This window comes from Colossoma macropomum, unplaced genomic scaffold, assembly GCF_904425465.1.
Source record: "Colossoma macropomum unplaced genomic scaffold, Colossoma_macropomum, whole genome shotgun sequence".
Lineage (NCBI taxonomy): Eukaryota > Metazoa > Chordata > Actinopteri > Characiformes > Serrasalmidae > Colossoma > Colossoma macropomum.
The window spans coordinates 16,890,227-16,915,110 of NW_023494793.1; the positions used below are offsets into that span (position 1 = coordinate 16,890,227).

At 38.1% G+C, this 24,884-nt stretch overlaps 1 protein-coding gene across 1 annotated transcript in view; it reads left to right on the forward strand.

Annotated features, from left to right (window-relative positions):
- Nucleotides 1-6,467: 6,467 nt before the first annotated feature.
- Nucleotides 6,468-24,884, forward strand: part of LOC118813373 (ERC protein 2) — a 205,342-nt gene continuing 186,925 nt past the window's right edge. The window contains exons 1-2 of the mRNA XM_036578670.1: nt 6,468-7,148; nt 23,574-24,002. Of these exons, the coding sequence (XP_036434563.1) occupies nt 6,468-7,148; nt 23,574-24,002 (1,110 nt within the window). The remainder of the gene's footprint in view (nt 7,149-23,573; nt 24,003-24,884) is intronic.

Consider the following 24,884-nt stretch of genomic DNA (forward strand, 5'->3'; position numbering starts at 1 on the left):
AGTCATAAAGACTTCTTAACGGGCTGGTGTTTCAATAGAACCAATGACTGATGTAACATCTGCATTTAGATCTACACTCTTAAAAAAAGATTTTTCAAGGGTTGTTTAGTAAAGGGAATCGTTCTATTTAGAACCATGTCATGCTTTAATGGTTCTTTGCATGGTAAAATGGTTCTATTTAGCACCAAAAAGAGTTCTATTCTTACAAGCTTGACATCATGACAATAGAAGAACCCTTTTTAGTGCCATATAGAACCATATATAACACATTCTCCATCTATCTCCAGAACCATTTAAGCATAAAATGGTTCTCTGTAGAACGCATGATTCTAAATAGAACCATTCCCTTTACTAAACAACCCTTGAAGAACCATCCTTTTTTAAAGAGTGTATGAGACAGACATCAGTAAACAGGACTGGGAATTGTGGGTGAAAGTGCACATTCAGTTACTGTGATGTTAGTGCGTTAGTGTGGTATGTAAGGAAAAACACAAGTGTAACTGTTCCTTAGGTGACTGAAAATGTCAATGCAGGACTCGATCATACTGTGTGAGCAAGAACAGTGCATCCTCAACTTGACAGAGATGTTAAAAGAACTGTAAGATGCCCTTAATGAGAATTCTTAATTGAAAATTCGGTCACTTTTCTGTAATTGATTAGCAGTTTTAGTAGGCCTGCAGTTGGAATAAGTTGTGAAAAATGAGGTAAGTACTGCCGGTACAACACCATTTATTGTGTGATCGTTTAGTCATGAAGTACAGCCTGTGCCCGGTGGCTTGTACAGCAGCTCATCCAAATTTCTTATTAATTCAAGGGTATTAATAGAGAAATTGTGTACAAACCTTTGGATGTCTGATGTATATAGGTCAGTAAATAATGGGGAGTTTGTCTACAAACTTTTGGACATGTAAGGTAAATTATATATCTGAGTTGGACAGTGTGTATAAAAATGAGAACTGGTTTATAAAAATGAGAAAGCTTCTTGTGTAAGTTTTTCCACATGTACTATTCATCATGCCATTCTCTCCATGAAGTTAGGTTAACAAATCACTCAATATCACTTCAGTCCCAATTTACCCCCTGCAGTTACGCAGCTGAGGTTGTGAAATGGAGACATGGTCCTTATAGAGGGTCTTTTGCCATGTATCACATGGCGTTTATTTTTATTCATTTTTTATAAGGTGGTGAAGGTGCTGCTGAGGCATAGTCCCCTATTCAGCAGTGACCCTAACATTCAGTTCATGTTGCATCAGGTGCGTTGGGAACTCTAAAATGTGTAGGATGGTGGTTCTCCAGGTCTATTGAGAGACTGAGAACCCACTGCTATAGAGCAGTTCATTTAATCTAGCATGCGCAAATCTGAAGAGGAGCTGTCCAGTGCTGAAACAGAGAGCAAACTAAAAAGACATTACATTCTGTTTAATGCTGAGAACCAAACTTCCTATACACTCAAGCAGATTTACAGCTATTTCTGTCTCTGTTTAGATGCTCATATTTTATGTAAAGATGACTGTTCACTATTTTTATTTCAGCTGTTCATTATTTTTATTGAGATTTTTAGATCAATAGTAAAAATTCAATTTAAAAATAATTTTTTAAAAGGAACATAAAAATAGTCAATTTACTCAAAATGGTAAAGGATAACAGCTGTCATGGCTGCATAACGTGGTGTGGGTGTGCTCCCTGCTGAAAATGGTTTCATGGTTATCATTAGTGACCACTGGTTTCATGATGTAACGTGCCATGAATTTCAAAAGGGTTACACTTTATTCAGCTTTTCCAAGGACAATGCACATAATTAATATTTCTGCTAATGTATCAGTTTAGCCAGCTTGGCTACCTTGAAACTGCAGTCCCTGGGCAGGTACAAAAAGCAAAATGCACTGACCAAAATTCATAAACATACATAAAATATGAATAATCCATGCAGCACAGTACAACATACACAATAAAGCACAATAACAATGCAAAGCGCTCTTGCACATATACACGCAGCTCATTCCAAGTGTGAACTTCTCTAACAGAAACAAAAAAACATCTTCACAACATAACAGCTTACCACTGTTCTAGTGAGTCTACTGTCAGTTGTTTTCTGCTTAAGGAAAGCAGTGAGGAGGAACCAGACCACAGGATCTTATATACAAGACACATAAATACAGAACAAGGAAAAATAGTTCGTGTAAACTTTATGTAACGACTTTCATGGGTAAAAATCAATGCAGTTTCAAGGCAGTAACCACATAACTGTGTTGTTATTGTTATAATACCCCATCCAGTCCATCCGACTACACAGTTAAAAAAGATGGCTCTTCCGAGCTCTATTTAGAATCATGAGTTTTATCTAGAACCACTTCAAGCATGTTAAAATGGTCCTTCAGATTGATGTAGAATGTGTTCTATATGGTTCTATTTCCCGGCTATACTTTCATTTCCTAAAACCATTCTGAGAATATTGCGCACATGTTCTATTAATGTTCTCAGCAGGATTTTTTTTTTCTTCAGGGAACGTTCTCAAAAAACATCTAACCTGTGGCCCTGACAACATCATTGCAGCTAAAATGTTGTCTTAGTTAACATCTAACTTTACAGGAACATTATTTGAAATGATAAACAACCTTGAAATGTTCTTAATATTAAAAGGCTTTCTTTAAAGCATTATTAGAACTTGTGGGTAACGTTAGCCAAAGTTGGGGCGACTTTCCTTGCTAGCTGGGATAGAACCTTTTTGAAAATGTTTATACATACATACATACATAACTACATATACATATATAACTACACTACAGGCATGTATAGCACCAAAAAGGGTTCTTCTAACTTTATACATACATACATACATAACTACATATACATATATAACTACACTACAGGCATGTATAGCACCAAAAAGGGTTCTTCTATTGTTACAAGCTTGACATTGTAACAGTAGTGGAACCCTTTTTGGTGCTACACAGAACCAGTTCTATATAGAACCAAAAACAACACATTCTCCACTTCATCATACAATCAAAGAACCGTTTAAGCATAAAATGGCTCCATGTACGACTCATCGTTCTAAGTAGAACCATTGTCTTTACTTAAGAACCCTCTTTTGTGCAGTCTAATTATGAAGTAATGCCTCTTGTTTACAGCATTAAAAAGAGTCTGAGTCAGTTGCCTCGCCTCCCATGACAGCAGCCTAAAAAGGAGCGCTAACTCCGCCTTTCTGTGATGGGGATAAACGCCCTCCTCGCAGAGCGCCCGTCTTTCCCCCCACTGCCCCTTTAACAGGCTCGCCAGCGTCCCACAGCAGCGTCCCCAGGAAACGGGAGGCGACGGGACTGTGTAAGGACAAGCCGGAGCCGCCTCACCTCAGCCGGCGAGTGGACCCTGTTAGGCTCGTCTGGACTGGTAGGTCACCGTAAAGCCGCCGCTCGCTGTTCAGATGTAGTTTATGAGGGGCTGCAGCAGCGCATATGGGGAATAATCCGCCTATATGAGGGTCGGTGGTCCGTTCGGGGGAGGGGGTAGGAGGGTAACACGAAGTGCGTATACGACTGGATCTGTTGCACCGTAGCAGGGTGGGGGTACTGGGATTGTTACGTTGCTCCGTTGGGCATCTTTTCTGAAAGTGCGATCACTTAACAGGCTGACCCTCTCAGCAAAGTGACCCTTTTGGCTTCATTAACTACCTCAAAGTAATGATACAACATTCCTATTAACTGCATCAGAGTAACACATCAAGCAGAAGCTCTGTAACCAGTGCGGCGAGGCTGGAAGTGAAGGCATGTGAACAAAGTGAAATGGAGCAGAGAACTGAGCGAAGTCCTTTTCAGAGAGGCAGAGACGGACAGTGGTCATCAGTGCATTGGTGGCACATGTAGCTGGAGGACTGCGCGCTGGCGAAATTGCTGCGACCCACATCCTGAAGCGAATGTTACCCACTTAGCCCTTAGCCCACACGAGCGTTAGCCTAGTTTGACACTACAAGAATTATAAAACCTTTGGGGCTTAATCCACTGCCAACATGACATTACACTTTAATGATGTTAGCACTGCACGCGTGTCAAAGCCCCCTTTGGGGCATCTAGAGCTTTGGTGCCTTGTTGGGGTCTGGATGGTGACAGATTTGGGACCTTTTATTATTTTTTTTAAAGGGATTGACATCTGCAGTGATTGACAGTCACTTTATCCTCTCCCTCGACCGAGGCTTACTTAGATGACATCACCATCCAATCACTTTAACTAAGAGGAGGGATTTCAGTCCTATACCCATCTGTTGCCCTGTCCATCTCTGGGCTGGCTGTCATATCACGTTATTTCGTAGAGAATCATTATTAGTTCCTATTATTTCTGTTCTGTTTTAAGAGACACCATTAAAACAAACGTGAATGAGATACTAAAGTTGTGGTTATGTCTTATAAAGTGTTACCATAATGCTTTAATAGTAGTGTTCATAACACGTTATACTGTCAGTGCTAAAGAAACTTGCATAGTGCACTAAGACTAACAAACCTGCTTAATCATATAGTGCATATAATGTTACATTTTGTAACATTTAATATTAAATGGACAGCTTATATAGGTGACATTATGCGTATACAGTCAAATGCAAAGTTTTGAATCTCCTTTTCATTCGGTATGTTTTGTTGATTTTCTAAGCCAAAATAAGCTAACGTCCTCTACAGGGCGTAAACCTAAAGATTACATTGTTCTTCATATTTTAGAACAGAACACAATTTTTTGCTGAGTTTATCATATTGGAAAAATATATAAAAGGTCCCAATTTATGTTTTATGTTTCCCCACAATATGTTAAATACAGAAAATAAAACAGAAACTGTGCATTAAAATGTGCAGAAGTGTTCTCTGCAGATGATGTGTTAACATATTTTCACTTAGAAAATCAACAAAAAGTGTAATTTTGTCCAGGAGTGCCTAAACCTTTGCAACTATATATTATTGTTAGATGATGTATAACACCACTATGAGAACTTCTAAGTTGTATTCCTGGTTTCTCAGTAAAGGCTGATGACTAGGAGATAAATTAAGTGCTAATGTTGTAGAAATCATGGCTTGGTCTAGCATGCCTTTGTGAATAGGCAGATCTATTGGATATAATGCACTGTGCATGCTGGGAGTTTCTTTGGCACTGACAATATAAAGTTTAATGAGCACAACTTATAAAGCAATTAATAGTAATAAACCTTAAGGTGCATTTATAGGCATGTTTATAATGCCTTATAGAAGCATTATAATGTGTCATGATTGTGGTTATAGTTTCTTACATAGTGCATAAAAGTCTAAATTAATTGGATTCATTGATTTGCAGTTTCTTCCTGCCTCTGTCTTTGGCTGTTTTAATTTAGACTCCTCTGTACTTTTCTTGGTAGCACTGTTTTCAAAATGCCTAGGAATTCCATTTAAGCTATCATGATTTCAGAACATTTTTTGGAAACTCTCAACACCTGAATACATATCCGCATTGCAGTTTACTATGGAGCTGGATGTTCTTTTAAAAGCTTCTTCTTTCTTTCTCTCTCTAGATCAGACCCTGAGCTCTGTGGATCAGTAAGGTAATTGATTAGATGTAACAGTTCCTCATGGTTTGAATGCACTCCCTCTTAGTAAGTGCTGGCGTGTGGCCAGACCTGGACAGAATGCATATGGAACGTCAATATAAGGCGGCCATTCAAAGTGCCTTTGTCAAGACTTAGTTGTTGTTTATCTAAGTGAGGGAAGACAGTGTATGCAGAGGCGTGATATCGCTGTAGACATCATTGCCTTTTTCTCTCTCCCCCTTTCTCTCATTCTCTCCCCTCTCCCTCTCTCTCTCCTCCAGATTATATTAAAGATGGCCTGAAGTGAGTCTGTGAGTTCCAAAGCAATTAGCAGCCTCTTGGTGAGAGAGACTTGTACGCTGCTATGACACTCCAAATAGTTTCACCCCAGGCTGTCACTTGGCATTCCAGCACAAAAGATTGAGACAAGATGACGCACATCTTTTCATGTGTGGCACCAAGTGGTAGCTTGACAATAAGCCACTGTGGAAAAGATGAGACCTGAGACATGCAGTTCATTTCAACACTGTTGAAATATGCTGCATGAACTTGACAGTTAAACATAGACCTGCAAGCTTTCAAACTTTGAAAGAATAATTCTAATTCTGCGAGGCCAGTTATACTTCTGAAAGAGTAACTCTGTAAAAGAAGAGTTTTCAGTAATAGAAAAGTATAATGTTCCTTGTCACAACATTGTACCAAGCCATAAAAAAGAAAGGTTAAAGAAGAAAATGTGAAGTGAACAAAACAGGACTTTCACATAAGCACATTCTCTACTTATCAACCTGTTACACTCTAAGGAACCTTTGGTAGGCCCAGACTTACGTACCTCATTCTCATAACTGCGTATCTTCATTGCACTTACTGGGTAATTTGTAGTAGTTACTAGACAGTAGACCTATATTAATAACTGAATTATAATACCATAATGTATGGCAGCGCACGGTCCGTTGGGCATGCTGAGGCCAGCCCATCCCGATCCCCACACCTCCCTCGGTCCCCTAGAATGGGCCACCGGCGGGTCAGTGCTGGCAGCAGGGGCAGCAAGTCTAGTAGTGGTGGAAAAACTCTGTCCATGGAGAATATCCAGTCCCTCAATGCTGCCTATGCAGCATCTGGTCCAGTCTACTTGAGTGATCACGAGGCACTGGCCTCCTCTGCCTACCCAAAAGGCACCATGACCTTGGGGCGCGCCACAAGCCGGACATCCTACGGGGGAAGGGCCACCGCGATGGGCAGCAGCCCCAACATCAGCTCCTCTTTGGGGCATCTTCACTCAGACTCGATGGGGTACGGAGATCACGGAGCCATGCATCTCCACTCGCTGCAGCACCAGGGGCCTTCTTCTCCACTGCTAAGACAGGCCGTGCGGGGCGTGGCCAGAGGAGACGGGGGCCCCCTGATGGAGCAGTTGAGGGAGCTGCAGAGGGAGAATGACATATTGAGGAGGGAGCTTGACGTAAAGGACAGCAAGCTGGTTTCTTCAGTCAACAGCATCAAGAGCTTCTGGAGTCCTGAGCTAAAGAAGGAACGAGGAATGAGGAAAGAGGAGGTGTCAAAGACGTCCATACTGAAGGAGCAAATGAGAGTGCTGGATGACGAGAACCAGGTAAGCAACCCAAACTCTTAAAAATAAGGTTGCCAGAATACAGATGCCGCGATAACTTTCAACAGAGTGATTTCGACTGAGTTCTTTTTAAGAAACTGAATGGTTCTTAAGAGAAACAAATGTGTTTCTCCTATGGCTTAGCTCCAAAGAATCCTTTTTGGCACCACAGAATGAGAGTCATTCCATATCCTTTTTTGCTAATCACTGCTAATTTCTGTTCCATCTTGCAATAGTTCAATATCTTTGAACTGTCCTTGATATTCTTGCTTACAGAGCCACCTGAGACATGTTCTATAACAATATCTTTGAATTTATGGTAACACTCTGCTACATAACATTGACATAACTGTGCCATAAATATGACAGTTCTACAGGACTGGTATTGATCTGGAAACACTTTGCCAGAGTTACAGACCTCTTGCTGTGACTCGGCAAATTCAGCAACACTTTGCTTAAACCCTTCTACATAACATTGTACTGGTAACCGTCAGGACATGTATCATAGTGTTTGATGTACACCAATGATTCAATACAAAAATGCGCATGTGACATAAGCTGTCATGACAGTAAGCATTATGGCATCTGACAATATTTATATATTAAATTAACAGACAAAATCTGCTATATATACATGGTTATGTCAGTGTTATGTGGAAGGGTTCAGATAAAGTGTTACCAAATTTGCCCAGTCATAGCAAGAACCAGTGAAAGACAGAAAAGAGTCCACAAGTGTTTCCAAATCAATACCAGTCAATTCTCTTGTAGAGCTCAGACACAATAAACACAAATAACAAAGCAGGACAAATCATTTTCTGTACCACCATTGATGGATATATCACTATTTAGCTTATTTTGACTTTAGATTACTAATACACTTTATATACAGCAGAAAACATACAGTTCAAGTAAATAAATGCCTTGCACTGAATGGCTTTCCCCAGTTTTTTGTTAGACTTTTGGCCTTGTTATTTAGCCTGCCTCACCTTGATTTGAAGGTGTTCTCCAACTTATCTGAGACTCAAATACTTTCCCACCGATTATTTTAGTCAGCAGTGAAAATCTCAAAAAAAGAAAGGCCATTGGACTGTTTTGGGGATTGATTTTTACTGGATAGTGTTGCCAGGGAAATGATGGCACATATGCCAGCACTCATGCTCTGAGCTGCAGGACAGGAGCAGGTCTTTATAACAAGTCTCAATTATTCTGAGTTAAGAAGGCACTTCCTGCATGCTTGTCTGCCTTCTCTGATAGCAGCGTGTGTCAAGCTATATTTTCTCTCCTCACGTTGCCATAGAGACGACAGCCTTAAGTCTCAAGTCTGCTATTTCACTGACACTCTTTTAAAGGAAAACTTTAACCTGTATTTGGTAAATAATTTGCCACACAGTTGTAGGTGGCTTGGTGGTGATGCAAAGAACTGGCTATTTGCATGCTGCACGAGATGAGACAAAGAGGAAAGTTAGGTCCCTTTTCTGTCTTCTGATAGGCATCTCCAAGCTGTCACTGAAAAAAGTGGTGTAGTCCTGCTCTTGATTGGTTATGGTAACTTTTTTGTGATCAGTTTTTACTGAGAAGACAACACACCAACCACAAGAACTACCCACAGCATCATTAGTAATAATCCCAAGTATTAAGACAATGGAAGCATGCAATAAGCACTGTTCACTGATCTCTTAGTATGTTTAACAGCTTTGTTCAACTAAGATATGCAGTACTGTATAGTGCAGGGGTGTCCAATCTTATCCACAGAGAGCCAGTGTGGCTGCAGGTTTTTACTCCAACAAAGCAGAAGGTCACCTGATGAAATGTTTGAAGACTGAAACCAACTGATTAAACAAGTAGAATCAGGTGTGCTCCAGCTTGTTTGGAGTGAAAGCCTGCAGCCACACTGGCCATTTGCACACACCCCTGGTATAGTGTATAAAACTGTATACCTCAGCATTGTTTTGACTGTGAAAACAATATTAAATATTAGAATAAATACAAATAAACAAAAATACTGTAAAACATAATGCTTTTTGTATTCAGTAAAGTTATTAGTACCTTGGTTAGAATAATACATTTAGAGGAACACAGGTTTGGCTCCTACCTTCTTGGTGAACTCCAGTCATTGCATGGATTTTTTTCCTGATTTAGTTTAATGAAGGACTGATTAGCTGAACTAGGTATTGAATGGTAACTGTAAATAAACACTGCACTTGCTTGCTTGGAAATCGTTGAGGTAAAACACTCATAAGCACACTCATAGTCACAATGTGTTGGTTATTAATTTCTATCTATTCTAATATTAGTGTTTTTTTGAATAATTAAATGTTTTTTTCAGATGATTAAGACTTTTGCACAGTGCTATCATTTTCTAATTGTCCCCTTATTTATCTTAGTCTTTGTACATTCTAAAAGAGTAATCTCTCTGAAGGAGAAGATCGAACCATAGTTTTAACGTTGGTTTTTTGGCTGCCATGGGGTCTTTTTGATGGATAAGCAGTGGTTCTGTTGGTATTAAAGGGGAACTCCACCACTTTTGCAAATTTTCTGTATAATTCAATTGTTGAGATGTAGACAAAGTCATTCGGAGTGGTTTGATTTGGAATGCTCCGTTTTAGAGAAACGTACAGACTCAGATTTAGCCCTTTTATTTACTATCACCAGACTAAACCAGAACCTACACGTGTCATTTGAGTTTATATATGGAATGGTGATGATGGTAAAATAGTGGTAAATCTGAACAACATACATTTTCTTTGGAAACTGTTTTGCCTCAGAGCGCCCTGCATGCATCTTTCCAACATGATTAGATTTTAAAAGTTAGGGTTTAAGACAATAGATAAGGTTTTTTGGCCAAAATATTGTCAAATTTATCATAAAGCAATATCTCAGATATCTAGCAGAAAAAATCCTAACCATTTCATGTAATAACTTTCTGTGAGAGAGCTTTTAGAGGTGGACGTTTGGTTCCTATCACCACCACTCTGAACAATTCTGACCCGGTAAGTTTCTCTAGCAGAGCATTTCACACTAAACCAATCTGAATGACTTTATTTACATCTTTACCCTCTAATTGCAAAGAAATAATCAGTGGAATTCCCCTTTAGCTGTTTGTTAATGCTGCTTCAAGGCATTTCACAAGGTGCCCAATTGAGATGTCCAAGTGTGGTTGGACGTTTTAGAACTGTTCTCAGTGCTTTCAGTTTCTATTGAGTAGCTAATCTAACCGCCTGTGGCACCATTCTCCTGGCCCACTGTCTAGTCTGTCAGCTGGGCTGTCTAAACCCTCTAGGCTTGGGGGGCCATCAGTACGTCTGTATGCCAAAAAAAGAATCTATCCTTATCTGCATCCTTTGTGGCTGAAACTTTCTCACTCTATCTTCTCCCTTTTTCTCTTACTCACTCACTACCACATGCACTTCTATTTTCCTTTCTCAAGATTACTTATAGGTTCGATTTTGCGATTACATAAGTGAACTGAATATTTTGTCATAGCAAAACAATTCTATTACACGGCTCAATGCCATGGTCAGATACCATGAAGAACATCATGATCTTCAGAGCTTTAGTGCTTGGTGTCTGGTTGTATTGCTGTTGGTTGCTAATGAACAGTTTAAGTCTCCTGCCATCATGGGTTACGATAAAGACCTTACTAATCTTTACACATCTATCTTGACCCAGAATTGCTGCCTTTAGGGATGACTAGAAAAGAAGGTATAGATTAGTTTCTGTACTTGGTCTATGACTAATGAAAAATGAGTCCTATTATGGTTTAAGTAGCATGACAAAGAGTTAATGGTGTGCAATTATAATTAAATTGCAAAGTGCATAGTTAACAAAGCTATTTATGTAGCAATTATTCAACACCAAATTGGCTTGCAAAGCTCACAGTTCGAGAGAGAAACAAAGGCAAAAACATCCAAAGGAGTACTCCTGCTTAAATTCAGAAGCTTTGCCAGAGCTTCCAAACAAGAGAAACAATTGTGTTGCATGCCAACTGCCATACTGTTTTATATATTTATTTTTTTTTGTGGAGAACAAACAGGATTATGGCCGCTGTGTAGCAATTCACCACATTCATCACATTCCAATAGTGACAATGGAGTTGTTGCATCGCTAGAAAATATTCTTAATTTCACTCTTAATTCTCAATTTCATAGATCTAGACAATGTTATTAATATTTGAAAATGTGGTACATTGTTTATTTTGAGGATTGTGCATTGTGACAAACAGTACTAGATATTTTAATTGTGCTTAGGGCCCATTTTAAAGAAAACTGCTTTCCCCTCACATTGTTTTAAGTTTCAAAATGTACCATTCACTTCCAAGTCCATACAGTCCATCTATTTAAACTAAGCTACAACAGCCAGCTTTTAATTTATTGGATTTTATTTCTTCATTGTCATGAGAACCAACTCATTTACACATATGCACCTCCCCATGCAGTTTTGCTCCCCTTCATATTGAAGTTGTAAGGAATGTGTCGGCTCTGAGTGCCTTTTGATGCGCACTACAAGGTAGCCAATCAGAAAAGAACTCATTTACATATATCAGTATTGAAGGCACAGTACCAAAAACAGCCTGTTTACTTCTAAGGGATAAAGAGAGGTTTCCTTCTTTTATAAGTTCATAAGTTTCTCTTGTAGTGATAAACAAATAAATGTATTAATAAAAAAAATCTTTTGAATTATTATGATAGACCCTCTGGTTTCTGACAACAGGCTGCAACAAGCTCCACACTCTTAATGGTAATAAAGGTAGAAAATGGGTTGAAAATTGAAGTGCTAAATAGTCAGTTTAAATTATCACTTGTTTTAGTGTATCACTTACATTCAAGGCAATCACGGTCACTTTGAGTCATATGATTCCAAAAGACCTTTTTGGCACCTGTTGATAAACAGCCATTAAGATAATTAAGCTAATTGATCCAATTAGCAGTAATAAGGCTCATGGCTTGGTCAGTAGGAGTCTCGTCCAGTTGGTGATATGCTTTTAACTAAATAATGGTAGAACGGTCTTCATAAGACAAATGGGACATGAATACTTTGCTCTGACAGAGGTACATTAGCAGGACAGGAGTCACACTTAGCCCAATTAAAATCAACATGGTTGTGGATCAGATATGTTTTTTTTTTTTCAACTCTTTTTCTCAAAGTCTTTTCCAAAGCTGAAAACTTTTGCACAATGCAGTTGTGTCTTTCACATTATTGAATCTGTTACATCTTGGGGCAGCAGCAGTATTCAGCTGCATCAGCTCCTGCAAAACTCACTGTGCGGTTAACAAAAACTCAGTCTTAGAGGAATAACTCAGTTGAGACCTTGACTTTTGCAGGATAAACTTTTGTGTTGAGTCACGCTACCACACTTTTTCATTGCTAGAGAAATATTATCATTTTATGGAGTGCTCTCTTTATGGCTGTGTATTTTCTATTAATCTTTCAACTGCAGCAACAAAAGTAGGGAAAAAGGGTAGGCCTCCACACCGGCTGCGTTTGAAATATATAAAGCAGAGAGCTTTAAGAACTCACTTCTGTTTGTCATTCTGGCTTTGATGATGGGCTATAGCAAAGACTCTCTTCTTTTCCTCTAGTCTGTATTGTACGATGAGAAGCAAGCGCAGATTTGAGCACCAATGATGAACCAGTTTCAGTGCGTGAAAGCAAGCGCCAGCCTACCAGTACTTCATTTACATGAAGCATGCCATAATTCATGCAGATGTTTTGTTAGGAAGCCAATAAAACAATAGCATTCAGTGGCTTGTGAGCCAATTACTGAGCCATAGTGAGCCATTACTGACTAAACTTTGTAATGATAGACAGAATAAAAATGGGCATAATACAAAATGCCTTTTTTAAGATGGTACAATGATGTGAATGAGTAGTGTGATTATTTTCCCAAAACCTATTGAAACGCTGTATTATTGCAGTGTATTAGATGTTTTGTATTTTTTAGGTGGTCTCATTAGTATTAAAAAAATGCACAGCATAATATGACTTTATACCTTCAAAAAAAAGTACTGTTATTGTAATTTTTTTTTATCATATAGATACACCAAAGATGAAACTGATGAATAACATAACTGGGTGAAATTTTACAATCAGATTTGACCATGTGCAACTTTGATGAATAAAGGCCATTGAGTCCTAATAATGACAAGTGGACCATAAACTCTCCCAGTGATAGCAGAATAGTGAGACAGTCATCACTGATAGTGAGAGAGAACAAGAAGTACCGTACAGCAGAGATTGATGTGCTCTCTGTCCAACGTCTGTGAAAAGTAGAAAACACCCCAAAGTAATTTTCAGTTCAAAGACTGCAGTCTCAGTCTCATCTCACCTCCGGCACAATGTGCTAAAATGTCTCAGCAGGTGCTTCAGTGCCTTTCGTCACTATGCAGTACATGCAGCCCTGTTCTCCTGGTCTGGTGACGTTGTGACCCAGTTCTGTCTTCACATTTTGTTGTTGGAAGTTGTCCTTTCATGATGATCTAAGGCCAGTTTCTCTGCTGTTTCTCTTATGGTTAAATTTAGGATTTGGGCCAAGAGAACTGGCCCTCCATTTAGCCAGAGCAACAATCAGCAATCATTGCCAGTTTTCTGGCAAAACTCTTTAAAAAAAAAAGCCTTTGGCCAAAAATGAAATGTACATAATTTCACTCTTATCTGGTGTCCAAAGTTTGCTAGCCTGGTGGGGTTTAGGCTTTCCTTATGTGATAGCAATGTTAAACTTTTAGCTCCAGATTTTGGACCAAACATGTCTTGGCTGACTGACTACTTTTGAGATAAATTTGTGTACTTTTATTTTTTTATAAGTCATCATTATACAAATTTTTTAAAGTTGCATTTATTTTTGTTAAAATGGAACGAAGTAACATTACTGAGCTAGGTGGGAAAAAAAGCTAAAATATGGTGTGCCTGCACTGATGTGTGTCGCCCTGTATAGCCTGAAATAATCATTTAAAAGTCAAATTTCCAAATCCTCAAATCTTACACAGAGTAGCTTTAAAAGGGTTTTCCATATTTGTTTCTATTTTTTTATATTCTTTTTATCATTATGTCTCCGTAAAAAAAAGAACCTCATTTTGGTTTTAGATCTCCTGATGTTCAGTGAGTCATGCTGCATAGCAGGAAATGCATTTAGAATTAGATGTATTGCTAATTCATTTGAAAACCAACAGGCAGAGTGGTACTGAAGTTGAAGCTAATGATGTACAGCTGCTGACTGCCTGTGACTGGTCTGTTCAAATGATATATCACTATAGGCAGTATTACTGCAAAATTATTATAAATTCTTGTAGCCTGTTAGAATAATAACCAAAAAAATTCAACCTTAATACATCTTCCCAAAGAATGAGAACAAAGATACACTATATTGCCAAAAGTATTCACTTACCCATTCAAGTCATTTAATTCAGGTGTTCCAATCACTTCCATGGCCACAGGTGTATAAAACCAAGCACCTAGGCATGCAGACTGCTTCTACAAACATTTGGGAAAGAATGGGCCGCTCTCAGGAGCTCAGAGAATTCCAGCATGGTACCGTGATAGGATGCCACCTGTGCAACCAGTCCAGTCGTGAAATGTCCTCACTACTAAATATTCCATAGTCAACTGTCAGTGGTTTTATAACAAAGTGGAAGGGATTGGGAATGACAGAAACTCAGCCACGAAGTGGTAGGCCACGTAAAATGACAGAGTGGGGTCAGCGGATGCTGAGGCGCGTAGTGCGCAGAGGTCGCCAAGTTTCTGCAGAGTCAATCGCTACAGACCTCCAAACTTAATGTGACCTTCAGATTAGCTCAAGAATAGTGCATAGAGAGCTTCATGGAATGGCTTTCCATGGCCGAGCAGCTGCATCCAAGCCTTACATCACCAAGCGCAATGTAAAGCGTCGAATGCAGTGGTGTAAAGCGCCACCACTGTACTCTAGACCTTGTGGACAGCCCAGAAGAGTTGAAGCTGTTATAGCTGCAAAGGGTGGGCCGACATCATATTAAACCCTATGGATTAAGAATGGGATGTCACTCAAGTACATATGCATGTGAAGAAGGACGAGCGAATACTTTTGGCAATATAATGTATATCAAAGCAAAACACACATGCGTAGACTATACGCATCTGCAGCTGTTAGGAGGCATCTGTACTGAAAACAGCTTTGTCATTCGAAGTGATTGCTTGGGTCTTAAACAACCTCTTAAAACATTACTTTTAAAGCCAGGCCATAATCATAACAACTAGGGTGTGTGTGTGTGTGTGTGTGTGTGTGTGGAAAGCATGGTAAGAGGAGGTGATGATAAATGGTGATTAATATAGATGGCTGCTTGGGCAGTACTGAGCAGTAAATGAGGGACAGTAGAGACAAGAGGGGGCTTTCTTGTATGCTTTTGTAAACATGATTTTATGGCAGTACAATTACTCAATTAAAAATTAAAATCAGTTTCTCGGTTCAAATTAACTGATTAAAATGAATATTCTCAATAAACTGGCTTGGTGATTAGTTTGCAGTTTGAATGCACAGGTCATTATAAAGCCTACTTTACAAGCTATTAGCACACTAGTTTAAGGCTGAAGAGCTCAGCAGACAGCTAGCAGGCTAATAGACTACTCCAGTAACATTCAGAACTAGGGTGTACTGAATGATAGTAATGGGAAGTAAAGAGCACTGTGTTACTTGAATGTCTGTTACAAGTTTCAAATGCTTCAAATATCCATGTTAAAGCAGAGCTGGCATAAGTAGTATTACATAGAAGTGCTAGCAGAAATTAGCATTATCACAGTGGTGGTAATCTAGCTACCTATAAAGTGAGGATTTCTGCAGTAAACACTGCTATATAATAACATTTTTGGCTGTGTACTGTTCATGAAATTACTAGCTCAAAGCAGCATTAATGATTTCTCAAAATGATTTTGACTTAAAATTAAATTTAATGCATTTAAATAATTTTAATTCTCAAAATGATATTAAATGGTAATAATGGTATTAAAATGCATTAACTGAACTTGCTGATACCTGCAGGTACCCTGATATTGTGCATTTTAAATGGTCATACTGGACTTGAAACAGGGCCTGATGGATGCACATTACAGTTGTATGCAAAAGTTTGGACGCCCCAGTCAAATGATGTGTTTTGTTCATTTTTTACGTGACAATAAGTTAACACACATGTGCACATTTTAATGCACAATTACTGTGTAATTACTGAATTTAATATATTAGATATATATTAAATTCAGTAATTACACAGAAAAATAAAACATAAAATGTGGCCTGTGCAAAAGTTTTGGCATATTATATATTTTATGTTTTTTATTATGTTTTTATTTTTAAATTGTTAAACTAGCAAATAAATAGAAACTGTGTACTAAAATTTGCTGAAAAATGCAACATTTCAATTTGTCCCTTGTAGAGAATGTGTTGACTTATTCTCACTTAGAAAATCAAGTTTTGCATATGACTATATATGCTTTTTTTGCCACATAGTCTTTTAATTGTATATGCAGTATTTTTAAAGGCTTCGTTTTTTTTTATCTTTTTATGTAAAGTGTTGTGGAATATTTGAAAGCATACTAATATTCAGCTGAGCCCACTTTTAATGTTTGGCCACTAGTAGAAAACACGTCAAATCACCAGATTACTCCATTACTCTTAGAATCGATAGTGACAGACCTACTTACTTTGAAAAATGCAAATCCAAATGTACAAAGCCTGACATCTTTTACTGAAAGAAAAATAGCCTCATTATTAGTAGCACAGTAGCCTCTAGCCAAGCTAGAAGTGGGTGAAGTAGTTGAAAAAAATCAGACTTTCTGTGACTGAAACAGTGCACAGTAATCATCTTTATCGAATTCATACATGAGTTTATTGATTGAGCATGAAACAAACTAGGGAAAGAGGAGTGAGAAAGCAGAGAGGGAATCAAAGGCTCAGCTCTGCAATCTACACACACACAGGCTGGCTGCGAGTTATGTGGTGGTGAAGCCTGTGTTTTGGCACACTATACTGAGCAGTCCTCCCACACACAGACTCTTTGAGGAGAAGCTCAAATTCAATATTCCACCACTGAATTCATTAGCAGCTTCAAAACTTGACAAATGGAGGCAGCGCCTCCTCTTTAGCCTCATTATTTCTGTAGCTCTCCTTTTCTTTTATATTTCTCTAATACAGAGATGAGTCTTGAATAATGGCTTTAATTCTCTCGCAGTGCCTTTCCATTGCAGGATACAATTAACGTGTCTAAGAGGAATGCACTCATGTGCGTGTTTGTGTGGGAGGAATGTTGTGTTAACAGCCTGATGCCTTTTTTGCAAGGCTAGAAGACTTGTAAAATTCTATAAAATAACTGTTTTAATAATTGTTTTGTTCATGACCACTTTTTGGCAAGTTTTATAAGAAGGACAATTATTTTTTCATAGTTTTTATACAATGCAAACTGAATATGACATGAAGGTGAGGAGGATAACATGGCCTTGAAAAGATTCCTCCCTTTTTTATCAACCTACTGACTGTGTTAATATTTATCAAGAAAACGTTATAGCTCTTCTTGGTGAACAGCTGAGAATGAATGAGTTAAATGGGCATAAAGCTAAAATTATAAGCATAATGCTAGAACATAGTAAGTTGGTCAGCAAATGTTAGGGTAACATGGTACAAAGTAATAGGAATGTAATTACCTTTACCTGTAATGAAGTGGTGTAACAGTTTACAGTTAAATTTTTTGTATTTGCATCAAAGGTACTGACTTAAAAAGAACTGCATTACTTCCATTACTCATCTGTCTTGAACAAAGCTATAGTAATTACATGCAATGCATTTAAACCATAACTTTCCTCTATATAGATTATCTGCACCTGTCAGTGTACATAATTTGCGTGTGCTACTTGCATCAGCTGACTGCATTACTTTGTGAATATGAGCAGTGCACAATATGAAACTGATGGATAAAGATTCCCATTCTGAAGAACAGAGAGCCTCACATCAACAGAACTGACTCAGTATTCATTCAGGAACAGCTTTGTAAACTTTATATGATTTACAAGACTACTACTGGCTAGCTTCTAGGTTTCCAAATAGCGTTAGCCATTTGTAATTTCAATCAAACATAATTGTCTGTCTTGTTCAAAGGCAAGGATAGTGACAGGCCTTTTAAGTGATGTTCATTGTGAGTGGCTATTTCTTTCTAAATAAGGTACTGAAAGGCCTACACCATTTCCCCTTGTACTTTAAAGTTGGTACAGATTTAATGCAGAAGTAATGAGTAGTGAGATTACTGTTGCCAGAAAGTAATAAGAAAAGTAATTTCATCACAGTTTGAGAGAAGTAATTAGTAGTTTGTAATGAATTATGGAAAAGCTTTGCACAACGTTCCCAGTGAATAGGCTGCAATGTATCAATCACTGCCAATAAAACCTGAAGTAATAACCCTTCTGTTTTTCAAGAACAATTTTAATAAATCTGATATTAGGGACCGTATGTTTGCTATGTCAGATGATTTATGACCATATTAGCTAAACCTAGTGCTAAATTAAAATGTTTAAGACAAGCAATTACAGGAATATGACAAATTGGCTGTTTCTCGACAGATGCCTAGTCCATTCACCAGTCATGTTATTGATTTTGCATCCAAAGAGCATTATACAATACACTAGACATTAACAAATGTGATGAGAACATGACATTTCTGCATCCCTTATGAGCTACTAGGAGATTGGGTTGGATTTTCAGTGGGGTTCTGAAGGAAGAGATGGAAGAGCAGTCGCTGAGACAGAGTATTCCCTCAGCTGTTACTAGATGGAAGCTTCTTTGTCACTTACAACAGCTCTGAGTCCTTTGGGATACTTCTCTGCCAACTTCCCTTGCATTTGTTATATACAATATCTGAGTTTTATTTTAAAAAAAGGAACTGCAGGTGAGGTTCTGTTGATACCAATCTTAACTTGTAAACTTTACATCATGCATCATATGGATTTCTGGCTTTAATGAGGAGTTTTACCTATTTGTGCTGCACCAGTAATACCTACTTATATGTAGTTTTAGGCTGCTGAAGAGATGCTGAAGAAGAGAGCAGCATGCTGCAGTGTTTAATCAACATTAACTCTGTCTTTATAACACTGCTGTGCCAGTGTTACTCTTTACTGTAGCCTCAGCTCCTGCCAGGATATTGTAATGCATCCACAACCATTATTCGCAGTAAGAATGGTGTTTTTTGACATTCTAGTATGACACACTATAATCATTTTTGCGAAATTCACAAAACCATACGGCTGTCAGTGACAGATGTCTTCTGTGACACCTTACCATATGAGCCAGATTACTCGGGTGCTTGTTTACCAGAGCAGTATCATTTGTTCCAAGTTGCTGTCATCCTCCAGCCTCTAATTCTCCTCATTTTGTGTTCTAAATAGGGGGAAATAAATTATTCAGTTATGTTTTTTTATTGTTAATTAAGCATTGATGCACTATGGTTTGACATGTAGACAACTAAAGTTTCATGTCATTTTGAAGTTAAATAGGTTAATTTGAGGTATATTTGGACAGCTATTTGTTATTTTTCAACATTCCAGTAACTACTCTTCCCTTTGGATATTCCCTTTGGAGTCAGATGGCCAAAAGGGCAATTATTCCAAAGCATTTTAACTGCATTGAGGAAATAACTTTTAAAATCCTCCAGAAAAACTCATAAGTGTTGTTCAGGTTGTATAATCTAATGTGTAGTTTGTAGTAGAGATGTGTAATTACTCATAATTTATGAAAGACAGTATACGTTTGAGGTGTTTGTTCGTTACAAAATACGTAAAGGGGACTGAAAAGTGAAAAGAGAATTTGCTAGTCTGATCTGCTGGTTTAAACAGACCTATGGTGAAGACCAGGATAAAGTTTATGTGCTGACAGGTTCTTCTGAAGCATTTTGCTGAACCGCTTACTGACCTGGCCAAGAATAGTCAATGTCCTTAGTTGAATCACTGATTGAATGCCTGACTCCCCGTTGTTGTGAGGCAAATGTGGCAGAGGTTCAAAGGACAATAGTTTAAGCATTGTCATTTTGCAGATGTCAACAATACTGTTTGTTTGCTGTGGCTGCAACAATCACAAAAGACAAAGTGGATTAAAATTTCACCACTGAAAGCAGACTACTGCCATTAAGAAGGGCCGCTGTCCTACCGCTACTCAATAGCTAGTTACTAGGTGCAGGAATTACTAGAGGTCTTATGATCATTTTGATACTCAAAATATTGTCTTGATACTTGAGCCACTATATTATTCTATTGCTGTTTTTAAAAGACTTGTGACCAACTAAGCCAGGCTTACCAGGTCGTATTTAGACAGCAGCAATCTTTACTCTGTATTTCATCTTACCACATTACTTTTTACTTTTTATGCTGATATTCAACATATGGAAGATCACCAGCAGCATCCTCATAATTCATATTATTTGAAATGTCCCATTTTGTCCCTACTACTTTAAATTTGTCAGCTATAGCTCAGAGTGGAAAGTGCTATCTCTATTTTGACATGGCTGTGAAGCTATTAATGCTAATGGTCATACTAGTAAGGTAGCCTGGATTGGGAAATTGAAGCAGAGTGGTTTAATAGCAAGTGAATCAGATAGCTAGCTAAGTCAAGTAGCTGGAAGTAACATCACACCCAGCGAATATTGGTGTGAATAATGGTGCCTGGGGTTTATATTCTTAAAATTACAGTAGGTCTCTGATGTAAGGTTACAAATTATTTAATAAGTTGTATCATTTCATAATCACAGCCATATCTAACTAGCTTAACTTCAGTTAGGTTCATGTGTGGTAGTGCTAGTATAGTTTGCATATAGCCAGTGGCGTATACTGCCTCAATGACTCTGATTTTCGCTGATTTTAAAGCTCTTTCAAAGATAATAGAATCAAATGTTTTTCCCCCTGCAGAGCATAACATCTGTCATTTTTAATATAATGCAAGTCTTTAGGCCTGTTAGCTATCTGCCAAACCGCTCAACTTAGACCTAATTTACCCCTTAAACTGCAAGTGCCCTATGCTTCAATTCCTCACTCTTCAATCCCGCATTCTTGCATGGTGCTGTTTAGTGTGATTTCAGACATTTTACTTCATATACACGCAATTTGTGACTGCATATATAAGTTGCGATTCATGCATTTTTGACAGTTCTAACTTATTTAAACACATCAAATATTCAAAGTATATGAAAGCTAAAACAAGCTTGAATATCCATGAAATTAATTTTTGGATTCTTACTAATGAAATGTCTTGCTACAGCCCACAGATTGAGTATTGTTGCAGGAAAATGCAGTACACTTATGTAGTTGACATACAGACAAGCATTCATTTTACAGTGCAAAGAGAGAGTATTAATACATTGTATTAACATGTCTTTCTTTCACAACGTCACTAGCAAAGTTTGTATATCAGAGACTGGGTCCAACACTGTACTGCCATACTAAATAGCACACCACCTTTAGTAGTGCAACCATTGATATGCTATGTATAGTATAATGCGGTCATCACCAACCCTGCCTCTGAGAGAACTACCTTCCTGCAGACTTCAGCTTCAACCCTAATAGACCCCACCTGACCCATCTAATTATTGCCTTCAGATGCACCCTTGGTTAGCTGAAGGAGATGTCTTAGATGTATGCTGAAAGTGAAACCTCCAGGAACGTAGATCTCCAGGAGGAGCGTTGGTGACCACTGGTATAGTGGTATGTGGTTTTGGGTGCCGCCTGTGATTGAAATATTCTGCAATCCAATAAGCACTTTTTTGAGTAAAACCTGCCACCTATTGGAAACCTATACTGCCACCTATTGGAAACCCTATGTCTAGCACTAGTTTTCTATCCTCATACACTGCTTCTGGTCTGCAATGCACCAGCGTACCAGTGAATGGTCTCAATATGTGTCCTCTTTTTCCCCCATGTATTCCAGTATATCTTTAAATAAGGTATTTTGTACAGACTGTGTTTTTCAGAAAAATGAGTATATCTGTCTTAATCACATTACCAGCAAAGTACTTATTTGACCTCAGCAACTCATTTTACAGTACCATGCACTTGTTATGTTTCAATAGTTCAGAATTACAGAAATGATGCAATATCAAGAAAAAATAATCCAACCTCCCATATTATGGCATAATATAGTACATTTTAGTTCTAAAGTTTTCTGCACAGCTCAGGGCTCATTTTCAGACATGTTTAGTGATTCACCATTGAAAATATCTATTATTATTATTATTATTATTATTATTATTATCATTATTATTATTATTATCATTATAGGTTTAGGCCTGGAATCCAACACTAAATGTTTTATCTTCTGAAAAAAAAGCAACAAACCCCCCCCCCACAAAACTATTAATAATTGGGTCGAAAATTGTATTATATCACCTTACAGGAACTGGCTGTGATCATTTTACTGCTCCATTTAAAGTTTCTTAAGAACAAGTTGTGACATCTCTACCTCATCTTTTCAGTACAAGTAACCAGTATAACACACTGTATTTCATATAAAAGGGTTAGCTTCAGTCACTCTTTCATCAACGCTGTATTTCTGAGTACTGGTTTTTCATAGCTATCCTAAAGTGAGCAATATAAATAATTAAACAAATGCTTTAAAACAATTTTACTGCATATTTTCATAATCATAAAGCTCACATACCTTTTGTTACTTTATTTCATACTTTCATGTTTCTGCCCATTTTTGAAAAGCTTTCTTTTTCTCCCTGTTTTTGCAACATACCATAATGCACTGCAGTTTTCGGATTCTGAGAGACCTCAGGTTTGTCTCCTATGTTTGTCCTGTTTATTTGCTTATTAGTATTGGTGCCATGTTTTCATATTTGTGTATGTATATAGTAATTATTTTAATACTAAGTAGCAGTTACTTGTCATGTAAGGTGATAAAACTAAACAAAATCTGTCTGCCTAGCTAATTAGTCTAGCCCTTCACAATTACTCTCTCTATATATCTTGATATTTTCACTGTGGTAACAAATCCTTGTATCTGTGAAATGAAAACTTTATAGAAGAAGGGAAAAAAGTTTTTTTTCTTGAATGTATATTAATATAACTGGTTTTTATTCCAAGTACTGTTGGATGATTTTTACTGGTCCATTCATCATGACATTTTCTCAAATGGTAAAAAAGGTAAACAAATGGAATTACAAGGCTTTGAAATTACAGTGACAATATATGTATGTATATATCTATGTATGCAAAAGTTTGAACACCCCTGGTGAAATTTCATGTTTTGCAAAATTCGTGAAAAAAGGTTAACACGTCCTCTACAGGGAACAACGTGTAGAAGTGTGCTCTCTGTAGAGGATGTGTACTTATTTTCACTTAGAAATTCAACAGAACATGTAACTTGACCAGGTCATCCAAACTTTTGCATACAACTGTATATCTGTATTTTACCATCTCTTTACTTTCCTCTCTCAGCACCTTCAGATGACCATCCAGACTTTACAGGAGGAGCTCCGTACACAAAGGGATTTGAATCAGCTCCTGCAGCAGGAGAACCGTACAGGCCCATCTGACTCTACGTCTGACTGCTTCCCTGTCCTGGAGCTCACTGAGGACAACTTCCATCATCTACAGGCTGAGCATGAGCGGCAAGCGAAGGAGCTCTTCCTTCTGAGGAAAACTCTGGAGGAGATGGAGCTCCGCATTGAGACCCAGAAACAGACACTGACTGCACGGGATGAGTCTATCAAAAAGCTGTTGGAGATGCTTCAGAACAAGGGCCTCCCCAGGTCTGGGCTGCCTGACGAAGAGGGTCTGAGGGTCAGACGTGAGGCTGAGGAACAGCTGGGCCACCTGGAGATCATTCTGGAGCAGAAAGAGAAGGAGAACATGCACCTAAGAGAGGTGAGTTATGAGACTGTGATTATTAAGAGTGATATGCCTTAAATGTACCTGCACAAACTAATGGATAAGAAAAATGAAGCACGAAGCATAACTGTAGCATAATGCAGTGGTTTACAGTTTGGGCTCTGAAGGACTCCTCATTCAGTACATCAATTCTGTAATCTCTAAAGATCTACATTTTCTAGATTAAGTGTGCTCCAGGGCTCCACCATGACCTTCCATTGAAAACACATTAGGGATCATTTACACACTTCTACACACTTCTTCACTTCCACAGACTGGTGACAAATGAAAAGAAAAGCCAACAAGCTTCTACAAGTGTCTGAAACTGTACTGGAAAATCATTCTTCCAAAAGATACTCCCTCAATTAATGTTTTGATGATGGTGGTGGAGAGTGCTGTCTAACAGTTCAGTTCAAAATCCCCCATAGATGTTCAGTTGGGTTGGGATCATTTTTCATCATTTTCATACTCATCAACCCATTCAGTGACCCCTCGTGCCCTGTGGATGGGGGCCTTGTCAATCTGGGAGAGTCTATTTCCATCAAGATAGAAATGTTTTATCAGAAGATTAAGGTAATCAGTCAGAATAACTTTGTATTTATCTGCATTGACCCTTCCCTCTAAACTCTGCTGTGGATGACCTGCAATACCAGTTGTCTTATATATTTATTTGATATCACACTGCATAAGATTCTACAAATAAATCTTGGACAGACTGCGAATTCAGTTATACTGCAGTTCAGATTATAAGATAAAGATCTTCTGGTGATAGATCTATGATGCAAGAAAATGACAATGTTCTGCATGTGCCGTTTTTTTGTCAAAAACTAGCATCACACAACCAAAAAAAGCCCTCTGCATTATTTTTTGCTTGTAAAA